Source organism: Syngnathus floridae, chromosome 16 (assembly GCF_059516105.1).
Source record: "Syngnathus floridae isolate MCC-2025c chromosome 16, RoL_Sflo_1.0, whole genome shotgun sequence".
NCBI lineage: Eukaryota > Metazoa > Chordata > Actinopteri > Syngnathiformes > Syngnathidae > Syngnathus > Syngnathus floridae.
In genome coordinates, this window is record NC_142428.1 from 4100160 (window position 1) to 4113707 (window position 13548).

General features: G+C 42.9%; 4 protein-coding genes across 11 annotated transcripts in view; 2 read left to right on the top strand and 2 right to left on the bottom strand.

Annotated features, from left to right (window-relative positions):
* Positions 1-4369, bottom strand: part of c17h14orf132 (chromosome 17 C14orf132 homolog) — a 41447-nt gene extending 37078 nt beyond the window's left edge. For 6 of the 7 annotated variants that reach the window (XR_015863547.1, XR_015863548.1, XR_015863549.1 and 3 more), the window contains exon 1: positions 3514-3802. The gene's annotated coding sequence lies outside the window, so the exon portion shown is untranslated. Of the gene's footprint in view, positions 1-3513; positions 3803-4080 lie in introns of those variants that run through there. The other variant, XM_088401348.1, reaches the window with a different exon arrangement.
* A 506-nt stretch (positions 4370-4875) lies between these two features.
* LOC148385158 (uncharacterized) lies at positions 4876-6706 on the top strand. Its single transcript, XM_088356326.1, has 3 exons — positions 4876-5610; positions 5831-5898; positions 5990-6706. The coding sequence occupies exons 1-3, from the start codon at positions 5140-5142 to the stop codon at positions 6087-6089; spliced, it is 639 nt and encodes a 212-aa protein (XP_088212452.1). The 5' UTR covers positions 4876-5139; the 3' UTR covers positions 6090-6706.
* LOC148385159 (kelch domain-containing protein 1) lies at positions 6507-9407 on the bottom strand. Of its 2 annotated transcripts, XM_088356323.1 has the most exons (13): positions 9268-9407; positions 8935-9055; positions 8804-8874; positions 8484-8601; positions 8203-8315; positions 8023-8110; positions 7798-7956; positions 7657-7715; positions 7482-7591; positions 7347-7419; positions 7185-7269; positions 7059-7111; positions 6507-6849 (listed from the first exon to the last, which is right to left on the bottom strand). In XM_088356323.1, the coding sequence occupies exons 2-13, from the start codon at positions 9040-9042 to the stop codon at positions 6699-6701; spliced, it is 1188 nt and encodes a 395-aa protein (XP_088212449.1). In that variant the 5' UTR covers positions 9043-9055; positions 9268-9407; the 3' UTR covers positions 6507-6698. The 2 variants fall into 2 exon arrangements, with proteins under 2 accessions (XP_088212449.1, XP_088212451.1); XM_088356325.1 differs by lacking the exon at positions 8935-9055 and having other exon boundaries at positions 9268-9337.
* A 790-nt stretch (positions 9408-10197) lies between these two features.
* On the top strand, positions 10198-12987 carry trnp1 (TMF1 regulated nuclear protein 1). Its single transcript, XM_088400829.1, has one exon. The coding sequence runs from the start codon at positions 10214-10216 to the stop codon at positions 10850-10852; it is 639 nt and encodes a 212-aa protein (XP_088256955.1). The 5' UTR covers positions 10198-10213; the 3' UTR covers positions 10853-12987.
* The last annotated feature ends 561 nt before the right edge of the window (positions 12988-13548 follow it).

Consider the following 13548-nt stretch of genomic DNA (forward strand, 5'->3'; position numbering starts at 1 on the left):
GATGTAAAAGATTAATGAGCAGATGCCGTCAAGAACAAATCACTCACATAAAAGCTCCGTCAACACGAGCGGCGTGACTGCCCACCGCCCTCGGGCGTCAAAATGCCCCTTCGTCCGTCTACCTGTCATCTTTTCTGTGTTTGCGGCGCTACGCAGATACGACGATTGGACTCGGCGACACTTAATCAAATGTGAATATAACGTACGAGTGTGAGTAGTGTCAAAATTAAAAGACGATACAAACTTTACACAGAGCTGAGAAGAAGCAGAGGAAGTCCACTTGGCTAACTAACGATGGCATAACAGAACGTCCCAGGAGTGTTTACGTAATATCTAATTGATACTTTTTTGGTGATATTTTTGTTTGGTGGTGTGCCATGAGATTTCGCAAACTTGGTTCAATAAAGGTTTGGAAGACATTGTGCGATTGGCAGACGACTATTCCAGCGTGCGCCTCGCTTTTGGCCCAAAGTCGTCTGAAAATGGACGGGGGGACAATCCAGACGAGGCAGGGTGAGGTTCCATGTAATCACGAGCTTACATCGAGATCGGCGCTGGCCTGTGAAGTGACAGATGCCGAAAGGTCAGCCACGAAGAGTCCTCGATGGCATGCGACGCTAAAAGGCTGCCGTGACCTTCAGGCGGCAACGTTACCACAGGATGGAGAGTTATGATGGAAAGAGGGGGGGGGGGGGGGGGGGCGGGTTAATGGCAACACGATGATTAGCAAGGTTTTGTATTCATGGCTTCATGATGGTGAAAGGTTGGAATTCATTGTCATTCCAGCCGAAACCAGCCAATGCTGCCAAACAAATCCTTCAAATACTACCCAAGAAAAATTAACAATCCAGATCACCGAAAAGTTACCAGCGGTAAACAACCCAGAATTTTTTTTTACCCAAATTGGCTTGTTTTTGACCTAGCGGTTTTAGCAGTATAGCCAGCTAGCTAGACACTTTTATCCAAATCAAAGCACTCCAGAGCTGATCCACAACACAAGTCCAGCGAGCAACGCCAGTTAATTGCCCTGCTGCACTTCTAAAATGTCACGCCGGCGCCTTCCCCGAGTGGACCTTTCCCCCCATCTGCTAATAAACGTCCACCTTCGTCTCAGTCAGCGCCGAGGCACGGTACCGTCGTACGTTGTCACACTGGCAAAAAAAAAATAAATAAAAAATCCAGGTGTGACATGCATTTGGCCGCTAGCTTAATTAACTGCTCTTACTGAGATCTAATTGAGCTGGGGGTGGGGGGGTAATTTTTAATGTGACGCCTTGTTTAGTGCAGGTGCTAATCAGATACTGTAACTATTCAAGGGATTAACACGGTTGTAAATGGCCTAATTAACAACTACCGTGGTAATATATCCAAAATATAATCAGAAGTGTAGCCCTTTTGCATGAATCAGCAAACCAAGAAGGAGGTGGCCCCTGGGGGCCCGCCCCGCTATTTCAGAAGTTATGGTGCACCCTTATATTCCTGAGTATGTGAGTATGATTTTAATGCAGCAGCACCAGGACATTAATGAGAAGCACAGTATTGATTTTCAATGAAAACACTGCACGCCTTTGTTGCATTTTCTTAACCTTGCCGTCCCCTCAACTCGCGGCTGCCCGATTCAATTTTTCTCCACTGGATTCTTGCCCGACTCAAAGAGGGGTTTAATTTACTTTTAGCTGCTGCTGAAGCGAAAGGCATCTGTTGTTGCAGGAAAACAAAATCACTAAATACAAATTGTATTTAAAAAGAAGACTACCAAAGCTGTACACACAATTTAAGGTATAATTTGGAACGGGAAGGGCATTTTATTTTTTTCTACTGCAAAAAAATGGAGTTCGAATGACATAATATAGTCAAAAGAAATGCTTCGCTATGACTCCAATGAGTTATGGTGTAATGATTCTTCTCCCTGATGTCAGGTTTCAAATAGTCCCTCTTTATGTGGATGCCAAAGAAATGAAGACAACATGCTGTAGACGTCTCTTTGCAGGCGGGCAGTGCCGAGGTGTTGAATGTGAGCAGATAATAGAGGTGAGCCTCCTCCATACCTCGGCTACTGCCCACGCCATCGCTCTCTCTAGGAGACACGCAGACAAGTGCACACAGACTGTGCTCTCTGTCGAGTTGTCTCTTGGCTGTCATGAAAGCATTTTGTGGTCTCGTCTTCCAATCAAGAATGCCAAAACAAGGGCAGTTTATTTTAAGGGGGCTTGATTCGATTGGATATGGTAGCGTCAAGTTCTAGAGAGGCAATGAGTTGAATGAACTTGTCAAAAGGCTAATGTGGCACTCCCTTTAACGATATATATATCTCGCATGTCGATATATTTTTAAAGTGGAATCATTCCATTTGGTTCAATCCACTCGCATCACCTTAATTAAATCAAAATCGATATCGCACACCGTTCGTTCGAGACGTTCCCGTCAATGGTGACAAAACAACAGTGTGGTAATTACGGGAGCATAATTGGTCGACATTGATAGACACGTAGGAGAAGCTAATTACATAGAGCCGTCCGACACATTTGGAAGCTGACAAACAGGCTCAGGTATAATACGCGGATTGATTAGCAGCCACTTTTCCTTCCAACTCTCACAATGAAGCCTCTCGCCTGGTAAGTAATTAGGAAGTGAGCACATGCTGCTATCGAGCAGCTCGCAGAGGCTGAGGGGAGCACTAATTGTTTTCTGTTGATTGCTTGGCCATTTTGTCTGGAAAGGATGACACTTGACCTTGCTGGTAAGTGTGGTTTACACAAGAGGGTGAAAATATTAAAAATACTGGAGAGCTTTATGATACGAGCGATCCAACTCAAGAATTTGGTCTCACATAGCTTAATGCTAACAGGGAATCCAAAACACCATAGACAGGCTAATAAATAGCATTTATGTCAGCAACAGTTGAGCAACACATGTCAATAGATATACTCTATATTGGTGTGCATATATTCTTGGTTCCTAATGTTGATTATTGTTGCCTTAGATAGATATAAATATATTTATAAAATGTCTCTCTGGCTATTTAAATGAAACTAACTCAAATATCAATTTTGTCATGCTTTGTGGTCAACCAGAATTCAATTACACTGAGCAATAGTGCCACCTGCTGGTTTCTAAGATCAACACTAGAATTTTGGACCCTCTCCCAAAAAACGCTGTCAACCTGGAATATTTTAATTCAAATCTAAATAAAATCAGTTTGAAACGTTAGCCTCTATCTGACCTGTTTACAAAAAGCCTTCAAGAGCAGAATATAAATGAAGCGTGTAATCTAAACACATTTACTGAAGTCCACCATGCAAAACCCGAACCATCGCCAGAGCTGCAATAGCTCCACCCAGCGGCGAAAGACACAACTGCGTGCCGACTTGGGCAGTTACAGAATGCTTCTGCTATTCGACTTGCATACAATAACAATGACAACATGCTTTATGGGAAAAGCTGGACTGGTTACCATTTGTGGCTTAATAACAAATCACAGAAATCCAAATGAGTGGTGAATGGAGCTCTTACTTGTGAATGTCTTCTTCTCTGCAGGAAGTAGAGTGAAGCTGTCCAAAAAAGAAAAAAAAAAAGCCACAGTTATGCAGTATGCTAGGCTGTGGTGTTCATCTTTTTCCAAAGCCTCCTCCCCACTCGTCTGGAAGCTGTTGACTTTTTGTCCAGATGTGTGCCTCATCTCTTTATAATAAGACACACTTGAACACGGGGGAGAGTGGAAACAACACAATTTAGAAAGGAGGTAGCAAAACTGGAAACAATGGACCGAGCTAGCATAGACGCGCTCTCACTAACTAGCTCGTTTACCTGGCGGTTGATTAGAAGTACCTGTGGTTGGAATTCTACTTCCGGAACTGGATTTATTTATTTTTATTTTTTTAATACTGCGAGTTCATGCGATTGCAAACGTCCTCCAACACCAATAATAATAATAATAATAATAATAATAATAATAATAATAATAATAATAATAATAATAAACTTTGTTTTTAATGCAGCTCTTGCATCAAATTTGCCATTTCCACTGCGTCATGTTTTCCACCCAACACAATGTTGCCAAACAAGTGCGTAAGACCTTACCATCGAATGACATTTTGGGTCAGAATTCTTTTCCTCGAATGCTTCCCACTCCACAATTTGGGAACATTTGAAAAGGTTGCGCAGGTGTCTTTGACTTGGTCATGGTCCAGAACACTCACGCATGGGTGCTTGCACAAAGGCAACACAGGGACCCGCTAATGAAACATAGCAAACATCTTTGACTTGGAGAGGATTGGGCAAGGGAAGGGGGGTCTTTACTTGGCCAAGCTTATCCCCCCGTTGTGTCTTTTGTATATGCAAGTGGACCAGGAACGCGCCTGCGTGCACGCACGCACACACACAAAACTTCATAATGAATCTGCTGTCAGTAAGGAATGTTACTACTTTCTCTAAAAAAAAAAAAAAAAAAAAAACAGTGGATGAGGGTAGAAGGAGATCACAGTTGACCTCACTAAAGTCTTATTAGCTGATCACAGGCTGGCGAAGGGCTTCTCTTTGCAGATGATCTGATGCTTTATAAATCACCCCGACTGTTTTAGTGGTGCAGGGTGATGTAATGGCCTGCTTGATATCGTAAAAGCAATCCTCAGACACCTTTTACAACAAACCTGGACGAATTATTATTTTGCACTATAGAATTAAAAAATATTACTTTTTCTCATATTACATTTTCATTTATCTTAGAAATTATTTACCTATATACAAGTTTAAATTAATTTGCACAAAATTGTCACGATGACTTATATCTTAGAATACCCTTTTTAAAAAAAAGTTTTGTTTTTCTTACTATTGAGAGTTTTTTGCTACCATGAGAGAGGGGAAAAAAAGCTGGAAAGCTCAAGGATGCATGTTTGTCCTTTTATGAGAAGGCGGAGTGTTTTTCCCCCATATGCTGCTGTGTCCAAGTGGTGTTATGTAACCAAGCCGCTGCTTCACATCCTTATGCGGAGCTCCGTTTGGGTCTTAAGGACATGCGCTTAACAAAGTGACTTTAAAGTCCGAACAGAAGCGGACTTGTTACTTTTGTGTGCTATTTTAACTTTAACCACGACTCTCGAGGTGACTTTAAGATGACTTGTGAAGACGTTTAACTTTGAGATGGGCAGCGGAACGAGCCGCGGAACTAAAGTGGCACCTGCGGGGCTCGGCGAGGGCAAGCCTGCTAAGAAAACCTCTTCTTCAGGCGCTCCGTCCAAAAAAGACGCCTTCGACGCCTTGAGGGTCCACGCACGCCGCCGATCACCGATGGACTGCCACAGCGCTGGCCACGACTCGCAGCTCTCTGGGGACGACGACGACGCGGATGCCGAGGTGGACAGCTACGGCGAGGCGGAGGAGGCGGTTCGCCGGAGAGGGAAGAAGAACCAGGCGGCGTCCAAGAAGGCGTTCACGAGGTCCAGGACATACGGATTGTGTCACTTCAGTAGCGGGGATGAAGACGAGCAGCAGCAGGGGGCGTCTTCTGCCTCTTCTTCCTCCTCGGGCCTCGGTGGGGCACAGGGGCCACAAGGTTCCCGGGGAGCAGGCAACAACCAGAGGGGACATGATGCCTTCGCACCTCCGCCTCATGTAAGGACGGCTTCATTAATTATTTCATTATAACTCCTGCAGTGCAATATTAGCCGATTAATCAGTATGTATGTAAGCAACTAATTAAAAACTTTTGTTTCTGTTAACATTTGAGAAATATTGGACATTTAACTGCAATGATGTATTTGCATGGCTGGAAGATCATAGCACAGAATGTAAACAATCCAAATCCATAATTCTCTCTGTGTCTCTTGGTCAGTGTTCTCCTCAAGCCTTCTTGACCACAGGACCAGGAGAAGATGTTGTTCCCTTATCCCAAACACAGACGTAAGTTGAATACTCACATCTTGGTGACATCAAGCATCACTTCTGCATCTTCCTTGGCTGACACTGAATCTTATTTATCCCCTCTCATCAGCACTTTTGGCCATAACACACCTCACCTCGCCACACCAGTCATCCTTTATGACGGCTCAGAGGAAGAACTGATGGACATCATTGAGAGGGAATTTAGTTGACCCCTCGTTTCTACATAACGCTAAGTTCATTGTTTGCACAGGAACGTGTGTCGCCAATTTGTATTGTACTGGTTCTCCTTATTTTTGTGTGCTTTTGGAATCTGGAGCGCTAATGTTTAACCTTTGTGTTGGTCATAAAAGATGGTATGTATTTTTTTTGAGGCCAAGCAGCACCAAAGGAAGGCGTATGCTGCTGCTTGCCATGTTTATTTAAGGTTTCCTTCCTGACCACAGCGAAAGCAGAACTTCTCCACCCTTTCAAGAAAGGAATGTGTGCCAAAATTTCTCATTATTGGAGTCAATTGCATCTGTTTTAATCATGGAGCTCTGCTACCATCTAGTGGAAACATAAGCTTAAAATTAACCAATGAGTAGTTAACGACCGGTGATTTTTCACCAGAACGGGACTGTCGACCATTTTGTCACGTGCTATTTAATCACCACAATGAGAGCAGGTGAACGGCGCAGTAACACTTTCACATTTGTACAATAAAAATATAATTCTCAACATGTATTTAAAACATAAGACATATTTGTTTCAGCGTTAAGAATAAAGCACAGTACCGTGTGAGGAAAAAGAATACAAATAAACTGCATTATAGTTGGCATTCACAGAACTTGCGTGTGTTGTTTCTTTGAAGGCCTGTAGAAAGACATTCTCCTCTGCACCGCTGCGCACAATCTGGGAGGAAGAAGTGGAAGCTGCTTTCGGAGCAGGTCGTTCTCGCTTGCCTCCTTTGCGATGTAGTCCTCGCAAATTCTGTAGGAAACATGCAACGGTTCATTTTTCATCGCAATGTAAGAAGAGACAGAACAAATATACATATTTATATTCATCATTAGAAAGGTTCTCGGTCATACTTTGAGATTTCAATAAAGTCTGCAATATCTGTTTGATTATATTGACAGCAAAAAGAGGCAAAAAAAAAAAAAGAAAAACTTGACTGTCAAGGTAATAAGAGGGTTTACCTGAAGAGTGGATATGGCGCCATCTGGAAGACGAGTGCATCATTGCAGTGTCCCTGAAGACAGCAACAGTTGCTTTTTCTTTAACTTTGTCGCGTTTACTAAGCAACATGAGGAGATATTACTCACAGTGTCAAAAAGAAGGATGTAATCACAGCTGCCTCCAAACACAATGACATCAGAGTCCTTGCCGGGACAAGCCGTGTGCCACAACCTGAAATTGTGCAAATATGAATGAAGCTCCCCAAAGATAACATTTGTAAAGCCTACATAAAGCAAATCTTAGTGCACCTTGGCTTGTTCTTAAAAGGATGCTGAACTTCTCTCCATCTCTTTGTCGGCACATCGAAAAGCCAGGCGTCACCTGGTAATGCAGAGATACAAATGAATAGGAATCAATAATAAAGTGTGATAAAAAGTTCTTACTCATAGGTTTGCAGTCCATGCTGAGACCTCCAAATAAAAACAAAGCGTTGTCAGACGCCGCTGTGAGCGAATGCCATGACCTGCCCACCGGAACGCTGGATACGGGAACTCTGGAGATAATTCATTTAGAGGACTGTGACTCCGTTCAAAAGTGACCCACGTTGCAGTGACTTACATTTCTGACCACGTCCAAGAGTCAAAGTCCAAGCAGTGAATGTCATTCGTTCGGGTTTCCTGCATTCATAAAAATTGAGATGTCAAATACGATTATGTTTTAACTCCCAAGGTGACACTCCTGCAGAAAACCCTCTCTCACCTTAACTCTTCCACCACAAATGTATCCCCGATTTCCGAGCATGGTACAGGCCTGGGCGGCTCGGGGGGCCGGAGCACGGCCGTGTGTTTGAGGGCGAGTCCAACTGGATTGTGTGGGGTCAAATATGTGAACCTCATTATTCCAGCCCCACACAATGTCCTAAAACCAAAACAATTATTTGATAGAGTGTCAAACATGAAACAAACGGTCAAGTCTGAAAATTACCTCTGATAAATCATCTACAATGAAGCTCCTGTTTCTTCTGTCAACCTCTGCCAGCAATTTGTGACCATATCCTCCAAAGTAGATTATCCTAAAGTACATGAAGTTGTTTTGTTTTCCTTCATCCTGCATTAACATTTAAATATCTGAGATGAAGAAGTCGTGTACATTTACTTTACTCACTTTCTTTTGTAAACCCAACAGGACAGTTTGTCTCGAGGCGATGGCGCCGAACCGACGCGGTGCACCACTTTGGTCCATGCATAATGGTCGCCTGCCAGGTTGACACGATAGACCTGTTGCAAATGAAGTTTGATTGTGATTAATTCTGAACACAGTATAAAATCCCTATTATAAGGGTGAGTGCATACTCGTGCAAGCATATTTTTTCATTTATTTATTTCCAGACCCCTCTACCTCATAAAATATTAGTGACATCTATTTTTTTTTACGTTAAATCTCACCTGATTGGTCTGGCCATTGTCATCACAACCTCCAAATATATACATATGACCATTTAGGGAACAGCTGCAGGCACCTGACATGGATGGTGGGACTTCCCCTGTCATATGGAACACTTGCCTTTGAGAAGGGAGAAAAACATTAAAAAACAACACCCATTGAAAAGAAAAAAATTAAGCCTGTCATTTTGAGAAATTGTTTCATTTTAGTAGGTTTTCATTGTCCTATATTTTACTACAGTGATACTTTTCAAACTGTGGATAATGTTACAATGGCTTATGATGATATTACATGGTGTGGTTTTATATATTAATATTCTTACCATTCTCCTTGTACGAGGTCGTACACCCAGAATTCATCATTGGGTAGGAACACTTCGTCCTCATCAACAGACTGTGGAGAATATATTAGTGGAAGAAGAACAAATGTGAGGAAAGTGCTTATGTTAGTTACCATGTAGCCTCCCCACACATAGAGCAGGTTGCCTTCCACCACTGCCGTGTGGCCGCTGCGCTCTCGGGCCACCAGTTCCGAGCGTCTCACGAACAGCGACAATTCCATGACAGCCAGGCGGCTACATATAAACAGCAACCGGGAGTCAGTAAAAAATGTTCAATAAAATCTGCTCGAGTCGAGTTAGAGCAAAACAAATACACCTCCATCTTGTCTTGGCCGCTCAGGTTCACATACAAATACAAGCCAAAATGGCTAACAGTCCGACAAAATAACAGCAGTTAATTTGAAGAGGTTTTCACAAAACAATTCAAAGTCAATATATAAACTTACTGTTTCTTCTCATGTTATTGAAGCAGAAATGTCTAAAAAACGTAACATGACATCGACTGCCGGGGTCCCTGTCACAAAAAAACAGACTCAAAATAATACGACACATCCGGCGCGAGTCCTTTCAAAGTAAGGCTAAACATCCGGGGTGCTTCTTTTCAAAATAAAATCAATTTCGTCGCACATGCGCAAAAAAGTCATCAGTGAGGATTGAAGTCTTTCCTTGTGGGCGCTTGTGCACTAAAACAAATGGAACAGATTAATGTAATCCGAAACAGAGGGAGGGCGTATTTTGGGAGATAGGAAGCCATGCAGCTTTATTCACATTTTTTGCTTATTAAAGGGAGCCGAGACAAAATGCGGGACTATATTATGTCCAATGGACAGGATATTTATTTGAGTCCATAGATAGTTTTGCATGTGTGCATCTGCAGGCAGACCAGTTTCTGTTTGCCAGTGATGATTGCACATGTAGGATTAGTTTGGAGTGAGTGATTATCTTGTGGACCCAAACCAATCTTCCTTCCCAAAAAGTAGGCATTATACCAAATATACCAACAGCAGCTGGGTAACTTCAACTTTAGTAAAAGCCGATTTTAAAACATTGCTGTGGATCTCAATTACTTTTTCTGGTTGTGTGTGATGTGGGCATTGTAGAATGTATTATTGTTGGGGCGAGAAAGTTATAGGATCTGGAGAAATGCTGTGTCTTAAATTAAAAAGAAAGAGAAAGGTCATTTTTATGTAACCGAGAGGGGGATTAAATAAATCATCTGCTTAAAAAAATATTTAAAGTAAAAAAGCAAGTGAAAGCAGCACAGTGGCCAGCCAGCCAATCAGGAGTCAGCAGGCTTGAGCCAACCAGCCAATCGGCTTCGAGGAGGCTGTGCCCCCCCCCCCCCCCCCCTTTTTTTTAGACAGAGAGGCTTGCATCCTTCATCACTGATGAATGGAGCCGCACCAGGGACGCATCGCTATCGGAGGTGACACGCCGGCGGCCATGAAGAGACGACAGAGGACCCCTCAGGATGAAGATCCCGAGGAGGACATCCTACAGCTGCGTCCATCCTCTCCTCCATCCTCTTCCTCCTCCTCTCACTCTCCTCTTTCAGCCATGCCTGCCTCTGCGTCCGCCCTCCTGGCTTTGGCATCGCCGGCTACCCGTCGCTCCATCTCCATGGGCGACTTCCGTAGGGTGACGGGCGCCATGCTCGCCGCCTCGGAGCCGGGGTCCGCCTCGGCCACGGCACCATCCTCCAAGCTAGTGACACCGAGCTCCAGCATGGAGTTCGAAGCGGCTCGCCGGCGCCTCCTGGAGGTGGAGGAGCGCCAGCGGGTCATACGAGAGATGGAGAGGCGACTCGAGGAGCTGCGGGAGGTGTTTGTGCGCTCCGAGCAGGAAGTGGTGGTACACGGGGAGCGGCTGGCCAGGATATCGGGTGCCGCCCAGCAAAGCGAGATCTATGTGGCCGAGGGCAACCAGCGACTTAAGAAGGGACTCAAGTTCAAGAAGCACCGGCCCACCATTGTGTTCTCCTCCATGCTGGGACTCCGAACATGCCTGCCTTGGCCCGTGAAGCTGAAGTAGGGCAAAAGATCATGACCTTCCGCTTGTTTGCGCTCGTATCCTGAGGCTGGTCCTTCGGGTCGTTGGAGTGCCTGCACAAAAGGACTCAGGAGCCCATCAATCTGAGTGATGCTCTTCCTCGTTGTCATGGAAACCTTGCTGCTTTTTTTTTTTTCTAACACTGACACGAGAATGGGTAGAGACTGCATGGTGCTGCATGGATGAGTCACGTATGACGGGATTCACAAAAGCTGAGTATAGCGTTAGATTGCATTTAGTTGATGTATATTCCAGAGTTATTCGCGGTAGGTGAAAAAACACGATTATCGAGAGACCATAGAGTAAGGAGATATATATATACGTATATAGGAGGCTAAGCGTGCTTGCTTGTCACCCCTGACCACAATCTAGCGGGGGTTCACTGTACAGGAACTCAAGATAGGTTAAAAAGCAGACCTAGCAACACAGAGATAAAAGATGTGCCTTGACGTCTCTGATTCATCATTATGGAGGAGGAGGAGGAGACGCGACACACTGACGCGACTCCACCTGTGGCCTCCTGTCTCCTTGGCAACCACTGTTTGCTCTTCACGCTTGTCTCCACACAGCCGCACAGAATGTATCTGACTAAACACGCTTTGGATTTGATATAAAAAAAAAAAATTAGCAATTTTGTAGTGCGGTTTCACATCTATGATTTGCATGCTTCATAAAGATGTATAGACACATCATTAGGTACACACAAACAAGATGCCCATAAAAATTCACAAATAATTAAATCAGTAAATAATACTATATCATCATCTTAGTTGCACAATTCATATCCAGACTAACTGTAACTGATTTTGCAAAATGAATACTCCATTTTGTATCTAGTCATAATGGTTGCAGGTGTACCTAATGTTGTGACCGGCCAGTATGCACACGAAGCAGAGCATACACGCCAGGGATGTCTATTCCTGGAATTCAAAGGTCAAGGCTGAGCATCCTCTCAGCTCGGCTTTCAAGAGAATTCAATCTGTGAGTGCAGGAGCGGGAAACTGGACATTATTAGATCAATATTTTAGATCCATCCTTCACTCCTGAGAAAAACATTGAAGATTAAATTGAAGAAAAAAAAACTAAAATCCAGGTAATGCGGAATGCTTAGTCAGCATTTTCTGCACATATGTGAACACTCAAATTAGAAACAAAACCGGCAAAGGACACGTTTGATTTTTTTCTGTATCAACTCTTCAAAAGGGCTGGAAGGATTGTGATGCGACGAGCTAGGCGTAGACCGACGGTTCTCATCTTTCACATCGATAGCCATAACGACATTACGATTGACAAAAATCTCTCTTTGCATTCCACTCTGCCAAGGGAGCGCTTCTTCTTATTAGCGAGGAGCTAACGCAGATTAGGCCTTATATATGTATGTACAGTTGTATAGCTCAAACTATAGTGTTGTATATCTAGCTTCTCATCTGCCTTCTTCAATGTCTGTGCATCGGCAATGATAAATCTGCTGAGGGGGTATCGCGTTCAAATCGGACCCGAGACTGTTTGGATCTTCTACTTTTAGGACTATGTTTTCCAAAGAGATCTAGAATGAATGTACTGTGTTCTTTCAAAAGTGTTTTTGTTTTTTTTTAAACAGAATATATTGTTTGGAATTTATTTGGCCCTCTGGTTGGCAAGATTTTATTATAATGGGAGAACAATAATATAGAGATTCTGTTAAACAATAGAAAAATAAATATTGACTTTAATTATTTATTCATCAGTTGACAAATAAAGGAATATCTTATTTCATTCCACTTTTTGTGTTATAATAAGAAGTGATTCCCTTTTTTTGGGATCACAAATCGCTGTATATTATTGAATGTTTTGTTCTCGCGGTGATTGTACATTTGTTGGTGTTCATTTCTAAATTGACAGCCTTAATGCTACGCTTTGCTAACAGAACAAACATTTTTTCAAAACAAGCTTTCTATCGCATAGTGCAAAAAAAAATACAACATTGTTCTATTTTCTGCTGACTTGTGTTTCACATTTAAAGTCAAATACTAACTCTTGATTGTGTAAGCCCAGCGCTGCTATGTACAAGACTAAAAGGATATGTCATTAGGATTAAACTGGCTTAATGATTAAAAAAATGTTACATAAGATTCAAAGCTGTTTTTATGTGAATTCCTAATTGTTTGGATTTACTACTAACCTTTGATGCCTTCTTTTTTTTTTTCTCTCTCTCAAAGCATCACTTTGCATGAGCAGCAGTTCTCAATGCTCTTCGTGGTTATGCATTCAAAATCCAAGTTAGATAACCGCGTCTTTTAATGGCAAATAACTGGAAATGCATTCCACTTCCAACTTAGCACTCATTATTTTCACGGCGGGATTTACAGACTTCCATTAAGCTAAATGTTTTCCCTGTTGCTCTCTTGATGGAAGCATTAAGGGCACGTCTCTGAATATTCTCTTTTCTGTTTTCATTTTACACAGCTGGCTTTTAAACCGAGCCACTAATAATACATGCATTTAAATAAACCCAGAGATGTATTCATTGTTTGCTTTTCGCGGATTAGCACAATGTGTTGTGCACACATTAGCGCCCAAAATCCATCCAGGGCTTAGAGGCAGTGCACAATGTGGTCAGAGGCAATGGACAGCAGTGTGTTTATTTTATTCAAACGTACCATGCGTTACGCAACGCTCATAGGAAAAGAAGCAGCACT